The 22,596-nt window shown below is 45.5% G+C and overlaps 1 protein-coding gene across 1 annotated transcript in view; it reads right to left on the bottom strand.

Annotated features, from left to right (window-relative positions):
• The window catches only part of PGM1 (phosphoglucomutase 1), a 79,250-nt gene that overhangs the window by 48,678 nt on the left and 7,976 nt on the right, over positions 1-22,596 (bottom strand). The window contains exon 2 of the mRNA XM_085869226.1: positions 5,825-6,108. Coding sequence (XP_085725352.1) covers positions 5,825-6,108 — 284 coding nt within the window. The remainder of the gene's footprint in view (positions 1-5,824; positions 6,109-22,596) is intronic.

Raw genomic sequence — 22,596 nt, forward strand, 5'->3', positions numbered from 1 at the left:
ATCCAGTCAAAGATACTCCCCTCCTACGTCCATGTTTCAAATTTGAAAGGAGTCCGTTAAGATTTGGTGGAGACATGAATTTTTGAAAATCGGCCCATGCGAAAAGATATGGATTTTCGCGATTTTCTGGAATTTTTCCTGACGTTGACCTTTGAATTTGACATGCCAAAAGTTATAGGGTTCTATTCTGGTGGCCAATAAGTCCATTGGTGAAGTTCCATGACATTCCGACTCGAAATGCGACCTGTCGAGCGAGACGTACACACAAACAAACAAACAAAATCGTAGATTTCGTCAAGTAACAAAAAATCTAATCAGCGCTAGCCATCACCCTCCTGAAACACGTGGTGTAATTTGACATTGGTAGCTTCTTCTGTTCTCGAGTTATAACTTTTTTTTGGATGTTTCACCTCACTGTGACCTTGACCTTTGACCGATTTTGACCAAAATCTAATCAGCGACAGCCATCACCCTCCTGAATCACGTTGTGTAATTTGACATTGGTAGCTTCTTCCGTTCTCGAGTTATAATTTTTTTGGGGGGATGTTTGACCTCACTGTGACCTTGACCTTTGACCTTGGCATGCCAAAAGTTATAGGGTTCTATTCTGGTGGCCAATAAGTCCATTGGGGAAGTTCCATGACATTCCAACTCGAAATAAGACCTGTAGAGCGAGACGTACACACAAAAAAAATTCACAAACTGAACCGACCAACATACTTGACAAAATCGTAGATTTCATCAAGTAACAAGAAATCATAGACAGGTACTTACGAAATCGTCAACTTGACCTCTGACCTTGTCCAATAAAAGCTGTCTCAAGAGAAGGTAGCGACGCAAACCAGAAGATTCTACGATGATTCTGTACCAAACCATCAAAAATCGAAAGTTTGACCTCACCGTGACCTTGACCTTTGACCGATTTTGACCAAAATCTAATCAGCGCTAGCCATCACCCTCCTGAATCACGTGGTGTAATTTGACATTGGTAGCTTCTTCCGTTCTCGAGTTATCGTGCCTACAAACAAACACACAAACACATAAACAAACACACAAACAAACAAACACACAAACAGAGGACGGAAGTCATCAATATACTTAAGAAATCTTTAGATTTCGGAAGTAACAAACAAGCAGTCATAGACTGGTACTTACGAAATCGTCAACTTGACCTCTGACCTTGTCTAATAAAAGCTGTCCCCAGAGAAGGTAGCGACGCAAACCAGAAGTTTCTACGATGATTCTGTACCAAACCATCAAAAATCGAATGTTTGACATCACTGTGACCTTGACCTTTGACCGATTTTGACCAAAATCTAATCAGCGCTAGCCATCACCCTCCTGAATCACGTGGTGTAATTGGACATTGGTTACTTCTTCCGTTCGAGTTATAATTTTTTTTGATGTTTGACCTCACTGTGACCTTGACCTTTGACCGATTTTGACCAAAATCTAATCAGCGCTAGCCATCACCCTCCTGAATCACGTGGTGTAATTGGACATTGGTTACTTCTTCCGTTCGAGTTATAATTTTTTTTGATGTTTGACCTCACTGTGACCTTGACCTTTGACCGATTTTGACCAAAATCAAATCAGCGCTAGCCATCACCCTCCTGAATCACGTGGTGTAATTTGACATTGGTAGCTTCTTCCGTTCTCGAGTTATCGTGCCTACAAACAAACAAACAAACAAACAAACAAACAAACACAAACAGAGGACGGAAGTCATCAATATACTTACGAAATCTTTAGATTTCGTAAGTAATAAGCAGTCATAGACTGGTACTTATGAAATCGTGAACTTGACCTTTGACCTTGTCTAATAAAAGCTGTCTTTCGAGAAGGTAGTGACGCAAACCAGAAGTTTCTACAATGATTCTGTACCAAACCATCAAAAATCGAATGTTTGACCTCACTGTGACCTTGACTTTTGACCGATTTTGACCAAAATCTAATCAGCGCTCGCCATCACTCTCCTGAATCACGTGGTGTAATTTGACATTAGTAGCTTCTTCCGTTCTCGAGTTATTGTGCCTACAAACAAACACACAAACACACACACACAAACAGAGGACGGAAGTCATCAACATACTTACGAAATCTAACAAACAGAGGACTGAAGCGATCAATATACTTACGAAATCTTTAGATTTCATAAGTAACAAACAAAGACAGAAAGGGGTGAAAACATAACCTCCTTCACTTTCGGTGGCAGAGGAAATTATATAGGATTTACTAATCCGTAACAATTAACACTCTGTCATCAATTTATCCATCGCTGGAAAAGAAATCCTGAGGGTATAGAAATAAGACAATAATTTAATTGACAACAGAACTCGCTGGAGGATCAGGTGTCATCCATCCATCAACATTACAAAGGTGACTTTTGAAATCATGACCTAAAAGACATGTTGCAGTAAGAAAACCATCATTAAGAAACACCCCAAGTAGCTCATTACTGAGTGACATCGGTCCATCACCTGGGACCCGAGACATTGACCTCTTGATGGCCATGTTTCAGAAAATGGAAGCAGAGCTGGTGGCAAAAATGGATGCCAACCAGGAAGAAATGGCAGCCAACCTGGAGGCTAATGGAGATGACTTAGAGGCCATAAAGGCCGACATGAGATCCGGCTAAGCCGGATTTGGTGGGGAAAATGGTGGCCGGCCATGCCAGTGTAGTGGGAAATCTGGCAGAGGCAAAGGAAGAAGGGCTCAGTGTCAGACTGGGGAAATTAAAAGAAGAGCATAGAAAATATTAAATTGATGACTGAGATGAATGAAAATAAAATAGAAACAGAGAATGAAGTTGCACCAGTAAAGACAGTGGAAGCAGAACTAAAAATAAATGAAGAAATAGCAGGGAGGTTAGAGACTGCGCAAGAACAAAACACAGAGGGAAATAAAACGTGTAGAAGAAGTGCGGAAATGTGTCGGTGAAGTGAGGCGTGGCGCATGGGAGGCTTCACAGGTGCAGGACTCCAGGCTGGGATAGCTGGAAGAGGGGCACAACTGCTGGGTGGAGCTGGCGATTGCCACCAGGTACATGGACACATCCAAGAGTGGTATAAATAGGGAGCCAACCAAGGTAATGGAGGGTTGGATGGGGACCCTTCCCTGGAGGGTGTGTGCACCTGAGTTCATATGGTGTGGGGTGAAGCTCACATTACGAGCTGTCTATAACATGGAAATCATGACAGTGTTGGTGCTGGTGGTACTCCAAGAAATTAAAAAGAAATGGGTGCAACCCTAACTCTGCAAGAGCCCATTGAGCCCCAAATTATTAGCTATGGGGAAGGCATTCCCCTCATCGAGCAACTCCACCAGCGAGTCAGGTGAGGTCACGCCACTCCATTTATTTTAGTCCCTTCATGTGTCTGAGCTTCCACCCAAGAAAGGGAGATAAAAAGGCTCCCATATTCCCCACAATATGCTGAGCCAGGGTTTATAGGAGCCTGGGAGAGGGAAAGTGAGGGTGGGATGGCGGGCTTCTTTTTGCGGGAACGAGACATGCCTGGTGGACCACGTCCTCGCTTCGTAGCTCCTCCTGGGCATACTCGGGCCCGGCTTTGTAGATTCTTATCGTGCCATTCTCTTGAACTGCCGCCAATCATCCCACTGTGCTTAAACTCCTTGATGTATTCTCTCACAGGACTAATGTTCCAGTCGCACTGGACTATTGAGCTTCTCCCAACCTGGACATACCGAGCTTCTTCTGAACTGGACCACGAGTGCTATTTGTCGAGCTTTCCATCCCTCCACACTCATTTAACCCACAATCGCACACTAATGGGTTCTCCCCAAGAACCTTCATGCCATGGCACGCCCATCGCTGCCGGCACACTGTAGCGGTCATTACCTTAGCGCAAGGCTGTGAGGTGCATCATCTTGTCCTCAGAGGGAATCCACCGAGCTTGCAAATCTGAGCTGATATTTTGTTATAATGACAAGAAAACACAATTACCAATAACAAAGGAATTATTCAATGGGTTGTGAAGGGGAGGGGAGGAAAGTGGGGACTCAGACATATATGGAGGGGGAGAGGGGGACACGATTATCATCTCCTAAACAGACTTCGACATGTGTCATAGCATTTTCAACTCAGATACCGTACGCTTACGCTAAACATGTACCAATGACATAATTAGGCTATATGACTCCCATTACCCCCAATCATTCTCCCACAACATTATATGTATGAATACGAAGACTCAATCACGGCTCTCACCCATAATTGGAGGGAATAACCAATCAACTCTCACCTCACCAATTACCCCCAGGTGGCTAGGATTAAAAATAAAGTCTCCTCCCATGCTCTTCCAGCTGAAGAAAGCTGCATAAAGCAACCCTGAAAAGCTACACAAGGTAAGCCTTTGCTGTTGCAAACTCGACCCGAGTTCCTCTACACCTGCATTGCTCGATCTCTGGCTGAGTGACCGATGGCTGGGCACTCTGGGTTGCAAGTCGCTGGCTGGGCACTCTGGGCTGAGAGTCGCTGGCTGGGCGTCTGCTCTCTGAGTCCCAAGCAGAGAGGGTGCATGAGGCATGTCATCCTGCCTTGTATAGGCATCCCTCTGGCCCCCTCCTGTGCGGGTCTTGTCCATGCGCTGTTGTGTGCTCTTTCCATGTACGAGGTGGCACACGTGGCTATGCCATGTTTCTAAAACCCATGTTCGAGGCTTGGCGTAGCACACGTGTGCCACCTATGTTGATGTGTGAGAAAAGCACAATGAGGCGATTAAAAATAAAACACGGATGGGAGATGGCAAAAAGAGACACAAGAATAAGGGGTGATAGGGAATCTAACGAGACATCTGATTCTGGTCAATGCTAATTCAGGTTTATAAACACTTATTAGGATACAATTACTGAAAAGTTAACCCCTCATTAACCCCCTCCATCATTTTTGTTACAATAAAAACACATCCTGTAGAAACATATACACACTTGGTGTTGGCTTAAAGGTGAAGGTGGTTGGCTTAGTATCTTCAGGTCCTGGATTTAAGCCACAGCTGTTCCAAAATATCATCAGGTGGGTTGACAGACTGTCATCCTTCTGAGGTTGGCAAAATGAGTACCAGCTTGCTGGGAAGTATCCTGTGTCGAGGTGGCGACTCCTCCAGGACTGTGCCCCCTTACTAATGAAACTGCCTCAGCCCACATTGAAAATATTTGTTTTAAGAAGAAAAAAAAAGTCTCGGTTTCAGAAAATGATTGTCATTTAAAGAAAATATCCATCTTGCTTTAAGAAAAAATTGCTCTGGAGCTGTTTAATTATTTTGAAGAAATATTTGTTGTACCACTCCCAAGAAAAGTTTTCTTATTTTGAGGGCTTAAATTTTTGTTTTCCTAAAAATAAGGAAATTCCTTTTGCCAGTAATAAATCGACAATGGACAAATCAAGACATTACAAGTGATTTGAATCCGAGATCTCAACATTACAAGCTATGTACTCAGATGACGATGCTAAACAGGCCAACCCAAAAGGTCAAGTAGACAGCATAAAAAACTTGGACCAAATGAAGATAAAATTTGCGCACAGCAGAAATGTGCTTGCAGGGTAATGGGACCCCACCCATACTGGGAGTGCTATTTCAGGCCACTCCAAAGCAAACAAAAATAATTCAGTGTGCATTGAGCCATATGTTAATTCATTCGTTTTCTCAGGGGGATCAAACCTTCCTCTCATCAGAATTTTTGTTCTTAAAACAAAGGTCAGACTTGCAATGCAGTGCAAGTATTTTTGAACCGAACCAAAGTCATCATTATGTCTCCGGGTGTGCAAAGTGAAAATTTTTAGAGAGGCACGACACAGTCATCATACCCCATTTGCAGCAGCCATTCGCACGATCAGCTGGATAGCAGTTCCCATGTAAAAGCGCCCATCGCCACCAACAAGCAGTGTGCACCCTTCTCGCTCGCTGGGTGATAAGGATCCAAGGGTGGCTTGGATGAAGTTTTCTGTGTAGTGTGGCTTGCTTTGAAACACCGACACACGCTTGCGAAGTCCACTTGTACCGGGCTTTTGGTCATCATAGGGCTTGGTGGCCACCTCAACGACTTTGTGAGCAACCATAGTTCGGTTGTGGGATGGAAGGCCAAAGGCGTCTGTGAAAAAAGCAAGTTTGTGCAATGGTTGGGAGCTTTATAGAAACCAGAACCACCCTCGACTAACCCTCCACCCCACTTCTCCATAATACTGAAATCTAACACCAAGGAAGTCGATCGAAAAAGTCACCGCTAGCACGCCCATCGTTGGCTCAGTCATCATGCTTTGCTTCAACAAAGGTCTTCATTGAGCAAATTTTAGAACGTATGCAATTCCATCTACAAATCCAATTAACGCTAAAATGACAAGTGTCATGCAAAGCAGCAACCATGGCAGCATTTCAAGAGCCAACAATAACGCATAGTCCCACACTACTGTGCAGCTTAATGTATTTTCTTCTGACAAAGGTCATGCTTTTAGGTTTGTTGCAGTTGCTGTGTTTAAATGGCAGTCTTGTTAATGTTTTGAAAGTAATTGTTGAGTTGTGGAGGTTCCAATGCAAACTTTGTTTTCAGAGGGCTGGGAGAGGGGAGCAAAATTGCGCAGGACAGATTCAGACACCAATGCATACAAGATGAAGGGGTGAACAGTTATCATAAATTCCACTTGGTTAGCCTATACAATACAATATATAGCAAATACACTAGATGACTATATATCCTCGATCCATTCACAACAATATATACTCCTGCTGATCTTTCCCCTTGTTTACCTTTACAGTTGTTTCTACGATTTCCAAGTTTGTCAGTTGTCTCGCCTCTTTGTGGGCCCCTCATTCAAAAGGAAAATAAATAAATTTGATACTGGAGGCCATTAAGCCCAATCACGCTCGGGTGCTTTCTTCATCAGCATCACACAATTAAATCCATGGAATACATAAATTTTTGGGGGGGATTGGGAGGAGGAGGAGAATAACAGTGTCAGTGTAACAGGCAGAGGGACATCACTTCGGCCTTTATATATGGATGCATATCTATATCTCCATCCATCCATTGGGACCATACTCTCTACAGAGGGTTGGTGCTGCCGAAGCAGTCTCCTGGGCTGTTGGGCATAATCTTGGACAGGTCACCACTCCGACGCAGGACACTCAAATGGCTCAATCATCCTAGCAAGCTGGTACTCATTTTGCCGACCTCAGAAGGATGACAGGGTGAGTCAACCCCACCTTATATTAATTAAACGGTACCAGGATTTCAACTCGGAACCCTAGGATTCCAAGCCCACCACCCGAACCATTAAGCCAACCCTGATAACTACAGGCATGTATACACACACAAAATTTTATTGTTATATACAAAACATGAAACTGTTTCGCGAAACAATGCAAAACCACCAAGAGACAGCACTTCCGCAATCAGAGGGCAGTTAAGGAATCGAACAATTTCATCGTCATTTGTCAAAGCAACATCAATGAATGCATTTAAGAAGGGAATCCATAAGTTCCAGGGAACCAACAGTCTGAGCACCAAATCCACCTGCTAATACTCCGTGAGCTAATCTTCAATTGCAATTATTAATTTGATTACAATTAATGATACATCTTTACGTGCAATTCGGGTTCTTTTCAAGCTAGATGATTACATGGCAGGAACCATAAGCATGTTCCTTCCACTCTTTGTCGTTCCTTCCGCAATGCTGAGGACTTGGCGGGTGACCGAGCCTTCTTCAGATATGTTCCTCAAAATGTGGAATTGCTCTGCCATTTAAAATCCACACAACTTCACAATAAAGGTTTTAAACGTGTCAAAATATTTAGTCTCTTTAAAAGTGCTATTTGTTCTTTTTTTTGTTGTTGTTCTTGTTTACAGAGTTGAGGATTGTGGAGGAGCTAGAGCAGAACAGATCAGGATGTAATCGAACAAAAGGAACAGTAGCAATAGGAGGGGGTGGAAGGGGGGTGGGGGGAGGGAACACACAACAGAGATGAGGGACAAAATAGAGGGAGACTTGGAGAAATATGGGATGTGGGGAAGAATGAGGGCTGTGGGAGGACATGGGGTGAATAAGATGGATAAATCTGCAAACTCTCAAATCGCAGAAGTGGAAGATCATGGATATGGATTAACCCCAGGAAAAAATAGCATTCCTTTCCTGTAGTAATTCTCTGCAGACTACTGTCGAAGGACCTGTTACCAACTATAGTATATGAGAGTACTACTCTCATATACTGTAGTTCTAATTGCAGGATTTTTTTTTGCCTGGGACAGCTGAGATGGTGGTGAACAGCTCGCTTGAAACCATAGAGGGAAGAATGAGAATGTGGAAGCTCGTTTCAAGGGTGTGAAAAAAAGAGGTATGAATGAGTGGAGGTGAACAGTGATTCTGAATTTTGGGAGTTTCACCAACCAGAAGGGGATTACTGTCAGATGGTGTGAACCCTGCAGAAACCTTGGGGAGGAGCAGGGTGGGGTGGGGGACAAAGCATGGAAAAGACAGAGGGTGCAAGACCAGAAAGGGGGGGGGGTAGAAGACAGAGACCACTGACCTGTCTGCGATATGAAAGCCCAAGAAAGATCATGGGCTATTTGTTGGTGAGGCCCATCCTCCATTGTGACTTTACTTCTTCAAGCACTTTGTTAAATAGATAGGTTTTGCTAGAGCTAGAAGGTCCTTTTATTTTGTTTTTTACTTTTTCTTTCTTTGCAAAAATGCTTTGATATTTTACTTCAAAATAAACAGTGTAATACAGCATGTTTCAAAAGTAACAGAACACTTAACAAAATACTTATGTTTCATGTGTTTGTTAATCTTAATATTAAAATGTATGTTTGTTTACTTGCAGGTATCATTGACTCGCCCAAGTGAGAGACCCATCAGCTGAGACAACTTGAGTGAACTGCTAGCCGGATGTTAACGGTTTATTACTAACGCAACCCTCGACTCACTCTGCAACTGGACCAGATGGCATCAGCCCATGTGTCCGAAAAAAGCTGCTCTTGCACTTCCTCTCTCTGCCCTTTTCACCGTCATTTACCATCAGTCATCTTCCCTAACTTCCCTAAAGCCCGTATCTCACTGGGCTGCGACAGCTCGCGACAAAATGCGAACGGGATTCTCCAAAATGTCTGGAAACGTTTGCAGTGGTTCTCAATTTCCTCGCGTGAGTCGCAGGACGTCGCTCTGGTGTCGCTTGAATTTTGAACATGTTCAAAAAATTTGTGCGGCAAATTTTCTCTCAAAATAGTCACAGAGTCGTTGCGGTTGTCTCGAACCCTTCTCAATTTAGTTTCCGTGAGTCAGAAGGTGCGACAAATGTGAGACAAATTTGTGAGGGATTGGCGACCTATGAAACTAAATTGTGACTGATTGGAGAAAAAAATTGATAATCTGTCCTGGGACCCCTGAGAATGCGACAAAACTGCGTGGCCACCTGTATATTTTTTTGATACTGCATGAAAACTTGTATGTATTTGTAACTTGACAGTGTATGCATTTTTTGCACTTGAAAATTTTCATGTGACAATTTCATTTATTAAAGTCTTTTGCTACAATATGTTGTTCTGTTATTTCAAAATAAATTAATCAGAAATTTGCACAATGTATTGTCTACTCAATTTAATATATACATAGAAATCCACATGTTATCCATGCAATGTAATGTAGATAGATTCACAATATTTCAATCCAGATATGACTAAAAAAAAAAACAACAAAAAAAAAACAAACTCATTGTCCAAATTGTAAAACCAGCATTGTCTGTCCTCTTTCTCTCCTGTTCTGAGTAAAAGCACTACTACTACTACTACTACTACTACTACTACTACTACTACTACTACTACTACTACTACTACTACTACTACTACTACTCTAACAGCCTCTCAGGTTCTGCACTTCTTCACTGCAGTCCATCTCGCTTGACGTCTGATGACAATATGATTGCTGGAAGGGAGAGACCTCATATATTATATATAGTCTAGAAGCCAAAATCTGTAGCTAGCCCAGAAAATAGGTTCGCTGCTGATTTCATGTTAGAATGGTGCAACTGGTGTTTTTGAAGAGTCTAGGCATGACCAAGTCTAGTTCCACTTGTTGCCAAGTCTGCATCTGAATATTATGGCCGCCATGACAGTAATCAAAATGGCCGCCATCAGATTTAGTCTTTTTCTTACTGCAAATTGTCAGGGTCAGGTATGGGAGCATGTGCCAGAACAGCACATCGCTGCGTCCACTTTCCGCCGGTACTCCAGGGGCCTCCGTCTGGCCATCCCCCAGGCAGATGCCAGGCCCATCCCCATCTCCTTGAGATGATGGTCAACCTGCTGCAACCATGAGGCACGTGGTCGGCCCACTGGCCTCCTCCACTCATGAGACTCCTTCGCTGAGAGAATCTGGTGAGCAGGATCAGCGTCAGGAAAACGAGCCACATGTCCATACAGCCGCAACTGACGCTCACGGACTATGCAGGTAACAAATCTCATCCGAGTCTCTCTCAGCAACCGCTCGTTGGATACAAAATCCGACCAGCGATAGCCAAGGATTCTCCGAAGAGACCTGGTACCAAAGGAATTAAGTCTCCGTCTCAGATCCTTGGTCAGAGTCCAAGTCTCGCACCCATAGAGCAAGACTGGAAGTACCAAGGACCTGAAGACTCGGACTTTCGTCCTCCCGCACAGGTACCGGCAGCGCCACACCCCATGATCCAGTGAATCCATGACTCCCCAGGCCCGACCCAGACGTCTATTGACCTCTGACTCGCAGCCAGCAGAGACATGAATATCACTGCCAAGGTAAGTGAATCTCTCCACGACCTCAACATCCTCACCACAAACAGACACAGACAGGACAGCAGCATCCAAGATGTCACCGAAAGCCTGGATCTTAGTTTTGACCCAGGAAACCCGTAATCCCAACGGCTCCGACTCCTCATTCAGCACCTCGAGGGCCCCCAAGAGGATGTCTAAAGTCTCCGCAAAGATGACTGCATCATCTGCAAAATCAAGGCCCGAGATCTTGACATTCCCAAACGATGCACCGCAACTTGATCTCTCCGACATCCTCCCTAAAATCCAGTCCATACAAGTGCTGAAAAGTGTGGGGGACAGTACACATCCCTGACAAACTCCAGTAACAACTGGAAATAAGTCAGAGATGGTACCACCACACTTCACAGCACTCTCAGTACCAGAGTAGAGTTCAGACATCAGATCGATCAGCTTTGGTGGCACCCCACGAAGACCAAGAATCCTCCAGAGGACATCCCGATTCACTGAATCGAACGCTTTACAGAGATCAACATAGGCTGCAAGCAGCCCCTGCCGAAACTCTCGTCTGCGTTCGGTGAGGACACGAAGTGCAAGGATACGGTCAATCGTTGACCTCTTTGGTGTAAAGCCTGACTGCTCTGGACGCTGGTGCTCAAGCAGATGGTGGCGAACCCTATCAAGAATTATCCGAGCAAAGACCTTGCCCGGCACTGAGAGCAGCGTCACCCCTCGGTAGTTGTTGCAGTCTTGGCGATCACCCTTCCCTTTCCAGAGAGGGACAACAAGGCCCCTCTTCCAGTCAGTTGGGATGATGCCTGTGTTCCAGGCAGAGCACAAAACTGCATGCAACGACACGAGTGCACCATTTCCACCAGCCAGGAGAAGTTCAGCATGGATGCCACAGATCCCTGGAGCTTTGCCCCATTTCAACTGGTTCACCGCAGCCCGTGTTTCCACAAGCGAAGGTGGACCACAGTTGATTTGAGGGTCAGCAACAGGGATTGTAACACCCTTGACGTCCAACTCGACAGCTGGGGGATCAGCCTGGTACAACCGCTCAAAGTAACCGGCCCAGCGGGCCTTCACTTCAGACTCCTCTGTCAAGAGCCTACCACTCTCTGCTCGAACTGCAGTGCTCCGAGGGATGGGCTTGGATGAACGTAATGCGCGAATTCCCCTGTAAGCGGGACGAGAATCACCTGTCCATAGGTGATGCTCTACCCCCTCACAGATTCCTCGCACATAGGCCTCCTTGTCCACCCTCAGTGCACGTACAGTTTTACGCCTCAGCTCCCTGAACAGCTCAGCTCTGCCATTCAGCCTGGCCCTGCGACTCTGGTCAATGGTATCCAGTGTCCCTTGAGAGACAAAATTCTTCTTTGCCCTGCGGTGAGCTCCAAGGCATCCACCGGCAACATCAAGGACGGTGGTCTTGAAGGCGCTCCACAACTCTTCAGGACCCCCCAAAGCACCCAGACCCCCCAAGTGTCCACTCAGCCTGTTCGCAAACTCCTCAGCTACTCTCTCATCCCTGAGCTTGGCAACATCCAGCCTAGGCTGGGATGGTACCATTCTCCAGGATTTAAGGGGCTGCTTTAGAGTTGCTACAACAAGCCTGTAGTCAGTATTGAGGAACTGAGCACTCCGGTAGACCCTGCAGTTCTGGATCATCCTCCAACGACCGTCAATGAGGACATGGTCAATCTCCTTTGCCACACCAACAGCGTTGGAATACCAAGTCCAGCGATGAGCTTGTGGGCGCTGAAACCATGAACCAGCCACCCTAAGTCAAGGAACTTAGTGCTATTCTGGTTCATAGTTCCTGACCCATGGGGACCAACACACACCTCATAACCATCCCTATCAGTTCCAGTCGATGCATTGAAATCCCCCAAGACTAGAAGTGTATCTCGTCTGGGGCACTGATCAACCACAGACTCGAGTGTGGCGTAGAATGCATCCTTCACGGTGAGATCACTCGCCTCAGTCGGAGCATAAATAGAGACCAGGGAAATGACACCTAAGGAGTGACGAATCCTTAATCTCATAATACGCTCGTTGACCGGTGTTACCTCAATTATCATTGGGGTCAGCTTATTGGACACAGCTACAGCAACTCCTTGGGTATGGTAACCATCAGAGCGACCAGACCAATAGTAGGTGTAACCACCCACCATTATCTCGCCGCAATCCGGTCTCCGAACCTCAGAGAGAGCTGCAATCCCGATGTCCAAACGCTTGAGCTCAGATGATAACAGAGACAGGTGATCATCCTCTCTTAGGGATAGGACATTCCAGGCACCCACCCGAAGGGACCGCCTCAGGTTAACCCAAGGAGACCGCCGTCTGGTGGACGACACCTCAGCACCACTCCGACACACTCTCCCGCAATCTGACCCAGGGATGTTACCCCGTGGTTTCCCTCCTATCATCAAAGATTGGGGGTCCCGAAGGCTTTGCCCCAATCCCATCATCCGGTGAGCTGCCCTGCGAAGGAAGCTGCACAGGAGGTACTCCCACGGAGTGGGTTTTCAGATTTTTTGGCGTTTTTGCGTTTTGCGGAATGAAGGGTTTTACGGTGACCGGAGTGCAAATCCTGCCACCAACCTCCTAATAAGAAGTAACCCAACTGCAGGAGGACGTCCGCAGACACAGTTGGGCACTAGATATGGATGGCCGTTGGCTCACAAGGAGCTCCTCCGCCCTTTGACAGGTTTTGTTTTTAATCCTGCTGGGTGTCCATATCCAAACACCCCCCTCACCAGAAAACCTGGTGGGGGAGACGGTTTAGTCGCCGACAACCCGACCATGGAACAGGTTAGTACAGGTTTACATGGTACCTGTAGCAGGTCACAGATCGAACCTGACCTGACCTTAAATTGTACTAGCCAGAAATTTGTCATGATTGTGAAATACTATGTAATATGACACAAGGAACACTATTTTGTGCTTTATTTTTGTACTGGATCACAACTTTTCACATAATTGACAACTTAAAGACGAAATTGAAAATGCACATACGAGCAACAAATGTGAAAAAGAAAATGTTTAGCACTATTGATGGAGATGGGTTTACAGCCAGTCAAAGGTTATTTCAACAGCTGTCAGATTCTTTCTAACACAAAATTACGTTGCTTTGCAGAAGAGAAAAGTGTTGTGAGAACACCCAAGTACAATTTTCAGAGCTATTGATCGGCTTGTACACTGAACGGGTTCCTACAAAGGGCTTTGCATCCACATGCTTTCGTGCAAGGCAGTCCATTCCGTGTACATTTGCACCGTCGAGTTGAGCATGACCCACGGCATTTGCATGTCGTCAGTTCTACACAGTAAGCAGCAATAGGCTGTGCAGTCATGAGTCGCGGCTGAAATGTCTCGTTGCCATCTTTGACGACCTGTTCCCACCCACAGTTCTCAGGTGCAGGTAGATGTGGTTCAGATTCCAAGGCTCTTCTCCACACAAAAGTCTGGTAGTGCGCTCGCTTGATGTGTAGAATCAGAGCATCGCGAGTTGGAGGCAGATTCTCAATAGCTTTGGTCAGACTGAGAAACAGATCACATCTTACTCGCTGAATTGAGTTATCTTGGCCATGAGGGTCATAAAGCCTGCAGACAAATGACTCAGCATCTGCAATCACTCTCATCAGGAATTTCCTCTTTGCCTAGGTTATTCAACAGGTGGGAGTTGTTTTGAAAGACAGCCCATGCAGAGCGCTTCGCAATTCCAGCAAACTGGCTTGTGCTGTCTGAACCTGTCACTGCATGAAATGCCAGAAGTGACTCCCTCTGCGAATCTGGGATATTGATGGAGTCAATGGGAATGTAGTGTTGCTTTTTGGGTGTCCCTGCATTCATCCAGATAAAGGGACTGAGATGCGGCTGATAGGCAACGAGGAGAATGAGGACATCAGTGTCCTGAAGCCACATGAATAATGTCTTGGCAGATGCTCAGAACTTTGTTCTTGGTATCTGTCTCATCCACTTCTTCATTGTCCATCTTGTCAGTGCTGTCACCACCACAAAGAAGCTTTACAAGCGTGTACAGGGTTTCAGGTACAATTCGCTCTGCATTTTCTGTGTTCAGTCCACCGATAATGCTATGCCCTGGAGAGTGTTTTACGTCACTGTAAATCTTTATGCCCACTCTGAAGATCCAGCTAAGGATTTCGTTCTCATGATGAGGCAGACTGCACTGGGCCAATTCATCTTCTTCAGAACTTTCACCTTCTTCAGATAAATCATTCACGGCGGTTCTCATGGCAAACTTTGTCACAGTTGAGGACGCAACTATGAGGGGTTTTGTGACATCCAATGGCTGCACGAATGTCACCTTGTCACTACCAAAGTGAACCTCCACTTTCTGCTTGAAATTGTAGCTTTTGTAGGCTCCAGCCTCAATTCCAAAATCATTCAATAACAGCATGCTGTAGTGTTCCCAGATGTTTTTCAGGGTAAACACATGTCCCTTCTGCAGCTCTTTCTCAAGCTGGTTCATCACATTTCTGAAACAGATGCTTTCAGGAGACTGGTTTTTCTCTCCACTCTCCTTTTTATACTTTCTGCGAAAAGAAACATAACACTTGAGGTGATATTTACCTTCAGCTGCCATCAAGTCTGAAACACCTGCAAACCTGTGACGCATGGTGGGGTCAAATTGGGCCAAACTAAGCATCCTGGATGATGTGTGATCAAATTCAACATTTGTCAGGACACCAGCTTTTCCAGGAATGTCATTCTGGCAGAAAGCGCATTTTGACCAATCCATAGCGCTGTGCGCGGATCTTAGTGACTTTGGGACATGGTATTTCTCTGAGGAACCTGATGTTGTGGGTATCTCTTCTGCGTAAGTCACAGATTGTGGCTGAATCCTTGACTTCAGTCTGTCTATTTTTTGTGCGTGAGTAAAGTCACTATAGCAGAATTTGTGCCATTGAATCTTTTCGACGTGCTCCGGTACAGAATATTTTCTGATTCTTGAGAATGAGTCAACATATTTAGCGTCATTATATTTCTCTCTTTCTTTGCAACATTCAGCTACAGTTTTCACACCAACGATTGTAGTCTTTGAAAGTGGTGTTGACTTGCTAGTTTTTGAACTGTCCTGGCAAATAAAGCATTTATTCCAGTCTACATGCTCTTCTTCTTCTCGATCCCTTGAACCCCCTGTGAGAAATCTTGCGGCTTTCATTTTTCAGTTAGTCCTGGGTAACAGAAAAACACACAGTTATGTAGTTTAGGTTCATTTTATAGCAAAGTTGTAAAATTCATTGATTGTGGTTTGTATAATCAGACATTCTAATTCGAGCCTGAACATTTCTTTAAAAATAATATAGTGAAAAACAAGTCATATTATTTTTAGAAAATGGATGGAGCAATGTTTTTTTCTATACTCCCATCAGCTCAGGCATGCTCAAAAACATGGAAATCGACCCTAATTTTGTAATTTCATGTCAATTTGCAGCTGAAATATGACGATAAGTGTATTTAATGGCGACCATTTTGTAAACTGTCATGGCGGCCATACTATCCATATCCAGAGTTGGCAACAAGTTGATTCACGTTTCTGTGTGTCTGGACAGTCAATTTACACCTGTTGCACTATTCTAACACGGAATCAGCAGGGTCGTACACTATTCTGCATTGGGCCTCCTGACTAATATATGGTCCCGATTTCTCAATTGTCATGCACAGCTGTCGTGCGACTGTTGCACGACATTTGCGCGATGGTCGCACGACCGTCGTGTGACCGTCGCGCAACAGTTGCATGTGCCAACAAATTCTCAGTTTTGTCACCTGAACGTCGCGCGAATGTCGTGCGACATGTATGCGAACTCCAGGCGAAGTTCATCCCAAATTTCGCCGGGAGTTCGTGGGACATTCGTGCGATATTCGTGAGACATACGCAAATGTGTTTTAGTATAAATTCAGTGTGATTCCAAGTGAAAATTATCGCTGTTTTATCGCAATTTTGTGTCTCCAACTAGTCGCGAGCTGTCGCAGCCCAGTGAGATACAGGCTTAACAGTCATCTAACCCTAACTGCTAGCCAGATGTTAACGGTTTATTCCTAACGCAACTCTCGACTCACTCTGCAACTGGACCAGATAGCATCAGCCCATGTGTCCGAAAAAAGCTGCTCTTGCACTTCCTCTCTCTGCCCTTTTCACCCTGTCATTTACCATCAGTCATCTTCCATCTGCTTGGAAAAAATCAGCCAACACCAAAGCATGACAAAAAAAGGTGCAAAAACGAATCCTCTTAACTACAGACAAATTAGCTTACTTCCAATCATCAGGAAGGTCATGGAATCCATCATCACAGTTGACATAAAATGATTCCTTTTTCTCCAACAGCCTCATCTCAGATCATCAATTCAGATTCAGACCTGGTCACTTCTACCTTGGACATGTGGCTTCAGGTCACCCCCCCCCCACCCCAAGCCATAATCTTTACTACACCTGTTAAACCACCTCCCAAAATTTTGCTCATGTATTCATCTTGTCCACCCTTGCGTTCTCACATATTTCATTCATCTCCCAATGTTGATTGCATTTACAAATTGCATTTACCCCCAGGGTAAATTTCTGCGAAATTTACACTGCTCTTGCACTGTCGTTCCATGTGGTAATCATGACTACCAAGTTTGGTGAATTTCTGCACAACCGTATCGGGGGAGATAGCGTGACGGATGGCCAGACGGAGACAGACAGAGCAGGTTACAATATCCCCCAGTTTTTTTTTTCAAAAAAGCATCGGGATAATGAAGTTTGTTCCCTAGAAAGTGCACTTTCTTCATGAACTTGCACTCGGAGACACAGAAAAGCGGGTGAACTTATATCAATTGTTCAAAAATTTCAGAGTGGAAAACAGGGATCAGATTTTAGACTGCACCTTCTTTACAGATGAGGCACGGTTCTACACGTCTACCTGCATGAATAGCAAGAACACCAGGATTTCAGCCACAGGGAAACCCCATGCAATATTTTTTTTTAAAAACATTGCACGATCAAACATTGCACATAGAACGGCACTCGGTAGAGCGCATACCTCCGCCAGGCAAAACAGTTTGTGTTTTGTATCGCACTGAAAGGCCAGATCTGGATCAGGAACTTGAACCAGAATTGAATTGGCTTGTTCTTGTCACCCACCCAACTCATCCAACTAGTTTCATCTGAATATGTCTATAATATTTTGAGATATTGTGTAAATTGATATGTCATGTTTTAGCCCCATCTTTCAATGGGGAAGAATCATTTTTAAAACCAGAAGGGCACTCGGAAGAGCGCATACCTCCGCCACGTAATGCCTGATCCACAAGAACATATTGAGCCCATTACATTTTTGAAATATCATGATATGTATATATATATAAATTTGTGGGCTGGTGGGGTCGGGTGAGAACGACCACTAGGTGGGGAAAGCTTGCATCGTCTCCCACCAAACTCCCCAGAATTGTAGGCCATCGCTCTGATAACTCCGCGAGCCGGTGGGTCGTTAAACCGACCGTAGTCACCAATATTTCAACCGCGTAGCAAAGGGTCTATTTGTCTATAAACAATTTACCGAATTAACTACGTGATTTTGACTACCAGGGAAACCACGCCCTCGGCACGTCTTGCTCGAACCGGGTCACTCTACCGACTGTGGTAGAGTTCCAACTACGGACTACCAACTCCAGTTCGGGTGCAGCCGAGCGGAAACTGCCAAAGCCGTGCCGGCTGGAATGAACGGATTATCGGGGATAAAACCCCGCCTAAACTCACATCCGTACCATGCTGGACCAATTCAAGAAGGGATGGAAACGGACTGGGAACATTTCTGTGATGATTTATTTACAGCAAATGAAGACACAAGGCAAGACTTAACGCGAATATGCAATAAATATTTACAATGATCCAAAAACACTTATTCAGTTCTACTTAAAGACGAGCCCACACGCAGATACACACACAAATGAAAATAAACCGAGAGTTCTTTATTGGACCCTCACAGCCGAGGAGAGAGACAAGCTGGGGGCCAGAGTTCGGATGGGTACCTGGCCGTCGGAGAAAGGGGTACTCCATGCTGCAGCACCTGACAATGGTCGCTGGTTTGGTCCCCAGTCGCACGTGTGGGACTTGAGGTTCGTGGCGGAGCTCAGGTGGTGAATGGTGGGGGTCCACAGAGGGGGGGTCGGGGTCGCTCTTTCCTTCCTTGTAGAGGGCCAGCAGAGACACGTTCGCCGCCTCGACGACCTTCTGCTCAACCCTTGTGACAACCCTTGTAACAACCACTGTTACCACCCCTTCGTAACAGCAAAAACCCACCAAAACTCTGCTCTCAGAGAATGCTCGGGGATTTTTATGGACCTCCCTCAGCGGGGAGGGGCCTTGGTGAACACACCTCGCTGTCCGCCTTTGATTGGACAGGGTCCCATGGCATACCTTTCCGGGGCGGGGTTTCAGCCTTGTTTGGAGAAAGCCGACCCTCCCCTCCGCGTGTGTTCGCGAAAGGTCGTGGTGGTGAAACTGCCTCGAACATCCTCGGGAATCCGTTTCAGGTAAAGGTACACTGTGGCCCGCGAACCGAGGGCTGCAAGCGCGATGGTACCGTGGATCGTAATGGGCCGAGGGGTCATGCAGATGAGATGGTTGTTAGATGTAATAACCTAACGAAAAGAAATCGCAATGCACGCCTTTGATTCTCCCACGAGACAATAGGAAGGGGTTCTGACGACACACATACTTAATGACATAACTGAATTTTGGGACATCTGGATGTTGAATGCTTATTGTTTCCAGATCCGTAACAATATATATATATATATATATATATATATATATATATATATATATATATATATATATATATATATATATATATATATATATATATATATATATATATATATATATAAATATTGTTACGAATTTAGAATTCAATTGCACACAACATACAGGTTCCCTTCGTCAGCTATGTCGATAAGTGCATGTTCCCTAGATAGCTCACCTTCCATTGTTTAAATGTTTTGAAATCGATTAGATGCGCTGCGGATCGATTTAATAGTTGGGGAGCGAACAATGGAGACGTCCTTCTCCCTCTTCTGCGAAGAGGAAGAAGAACCCTGCCATCCCATGACGTCAACAACTCCCTCCCACCCGTGGTTGAGCGGGGGGTGGATCACGAGGGCATGAGTCACGCCGGGTGTGGGGGAGGGGGTGGGAAGGATAAAGGGGATATCCTTTCTTTGTTCGTGTGGGAGTCCCGAGGTAGGGCTGAGTTCGTGGGCTGAGTTTGTGGGAATCCCGTGGCAGAGTTCGTGGGGGAGTCCCATGGCAGAGTTCGTGGGGGAGTCCTGTGGCAGAGTTCGTGTGCTGAGTCCCGTGGGAGGAGTAAGCTTTTTTGCTTCGGAGAGAGCAGTCGTTCAGCAGGTCATCGGGTCCTGCTGAACGCTTGATTGGCTTGAGGCCTTCGGAAGCTTTTTGCTTCGGCTGGCTCAGTGAGCTTCGGCTGCTGCTTTGTTTCGGAAGGAACTTGAGCCGGTTGTTCGGCTTGAGCTGCGAGTGGAGGCTTCTTCCTCTTCTTCTTGGTTCGTGGAGCTTTTTGTTCTCCATTTTGTTTCCCGGTTTGGTGCGACGCATCGGCCTCTTCTTGGAGTTGGATCCTCGGGGAAGCGACGCATCGACAGGAAGGATCGGCGCCTCGTCTGACCGGCACGTGTTCAGAAGCGCGGGAGGATTCGCGGGAGCTCGGGAAGGATCGCGGCTCACGGTGATTTGGATCCAGCTCGCTCTCGCTGGAGCCCGGGTCCGGACAAGTTGAAGACCACACGAGGTGGAAAAGTTCGAGTTAGGCTCTGAGTTTCAGCTCACCTGTCCTCCGAGCTGGAGCTCGTGATTAAAGGCCTCAGCCGCCATTGTGTGTGTGTGTGTGTGTGTGTGTGTGTGTGTGTGTGTGTGTGTGTGTGTGTGTGTGTGTGTGTGTGTGTGTACGTGGGCCCGTCTAATAAGTAGGAACTGCTGTTAAGTGTAAATCACTGTACATAATAAGTAGACGGTTGTAGTTCTTTTGTCGTGCTTTTGTTGCTTGTATAATTGCATACGTGTTTTGTCTTATTTAATTGCATGAGTGTTTCATTATAATAAATGTCCTTGTGTGAATGTAAACCTGCTCGTTGCGCCCATTGCCTCATTGACTGAACATTTCGTGTGTTGGGAGTTAGAAAGCTGTTGGTTTGCCGTAATAGGGGGACATTTGGACCGATGGTTCTCGGCGATTACGCCGCTCGGAATCGCGCACGGACAAGCTCGCCTCGGCGGTTTGTTCCGTACGAGTTCCGTCGAGGGTGGAATACCCCGGTAGTTGGATCACGTGGGTATTTAGGTACATTGAAGATTGGCAATCGACCCGACCCCACGTGATCTGCCGATTGGCGTATTTCGGTTCTTGCACAAGGACCCGTCGCTCGGAGTTATCCGGGCTGCGATCTATATTCCGGGCGATCGGACGGGCTGACTCGACTTGCGGCTCCGTTCAGAGCGGTCAGTTGGCGGCCGACCCCCCGGCCCAGTAACATTTGGTTGTCAGGAGTGCGATTCGGCCCCCTCCGCCTCCGTAGCACAATTCACGGAGTCGGATCAGGGGTATACGGAGCAAACTCCCCCGTGTCCCCAAATTACGGACGTTATAAATTTTATTCCCAGCGCGTAAAATGTTCAGCCAAGGCGAGCATGGGCAGGAGGGATTAGGAATGGATTTGGAAATGTTAGAATCTATGGCTCAGGACGAAATGACCATGCAGGACACTCGCATTATGCAGGTTGACTATTCCCCGCAAATAAATGCAGAGTCCGCAATGGGCGCAGCGGCGGGGGCCGCGGTGTATGACACCTCCCCTCCCCTCCTCCGTCAAAATCCCTCCTCAGTCCCCGGCGGATCCGCGCCCGATAATGGCGAAGTGACTGCCACGTGGTTATTGGACGCAAGAGACATGTTCGAGGCGTTGATGGGAAAAATGTAGACAAATATACAAAGCAAAATGAAGGAAGAGATGAAAGAAATGACTTCCGTTTCCGGTTTTGGAGCAGCAAGAGGTCTCCTTCGGGGCTCCCTGCTGACGTTCTCAAAGCTAAGTTTCCGGTTGTTATTTGTCCCGTTTTAACTGTTTAATTTTCTCACCTACATGTTACTGTGTGTTGCTAGTTCGGTTTTGTTTCAAAAATCGTGCTATTTTGTGAGTATTTTTGTCGACGTTCTTACCTGTGCTTGAGGCCTAGGCCTAGACTTGAGGCCTACCGGTTCCACTCGGTGTTCGATCGTTTTTTTTTGTTTGTTTGTTTTTTCTCCCCATTACCTTCAATTTCTATCCTCCCCATTACCTTCAATTTTGATCCTCCCCACTTTCCAAACATCCCCCATTCTCCCAACTAATCTCTTTCTTATCTCAAAAAAAAAAAAATACCCTACAACTACAACAACAACAACAACAACAACAACAACAACAACAACAACAACAACAACAACAACAACAACAACACACTCACCTTCTTCCGATTTTGCTTCTTCTTCTTCCTCTTAACTTCCTCCTCGTCTTCTTCCTCGATTTTTTTTCTTTTACACTTCCATGACCTAATCTGTTGAACTCTCTCATACATTAATATTAACAAAAAAAAAAAAAAAAATATATATATATATATATATATATATATATATATATATATATATATATATATATATATATATATATACATATATACATATATATACCCAACAACAACAACACGCTCACCTTCTCCCGATTCTTCTTCCTCTTAACTTCCTCCTCGTCTTCTTCCTCGATTTTTTTTTTTTTACACTTCCTTGA

The sequence above is a fragment of the Eptatretus burgeri genome, chromosome 2 (genome assembly GCF_056783735.1).
Source record: "Eptatretus burgeri isolate ZD-2024b chromosome 2, Ebu_testis_v1, whole genome shotgun sequence".
Classification (NCBI taxonomy): domain Eukaryota; kingdom Metazoa; phylum Chordata; class Myxini; order Myxiniformes; family Myxinidae; genus Eptatretus; species Eptatretus burgeri.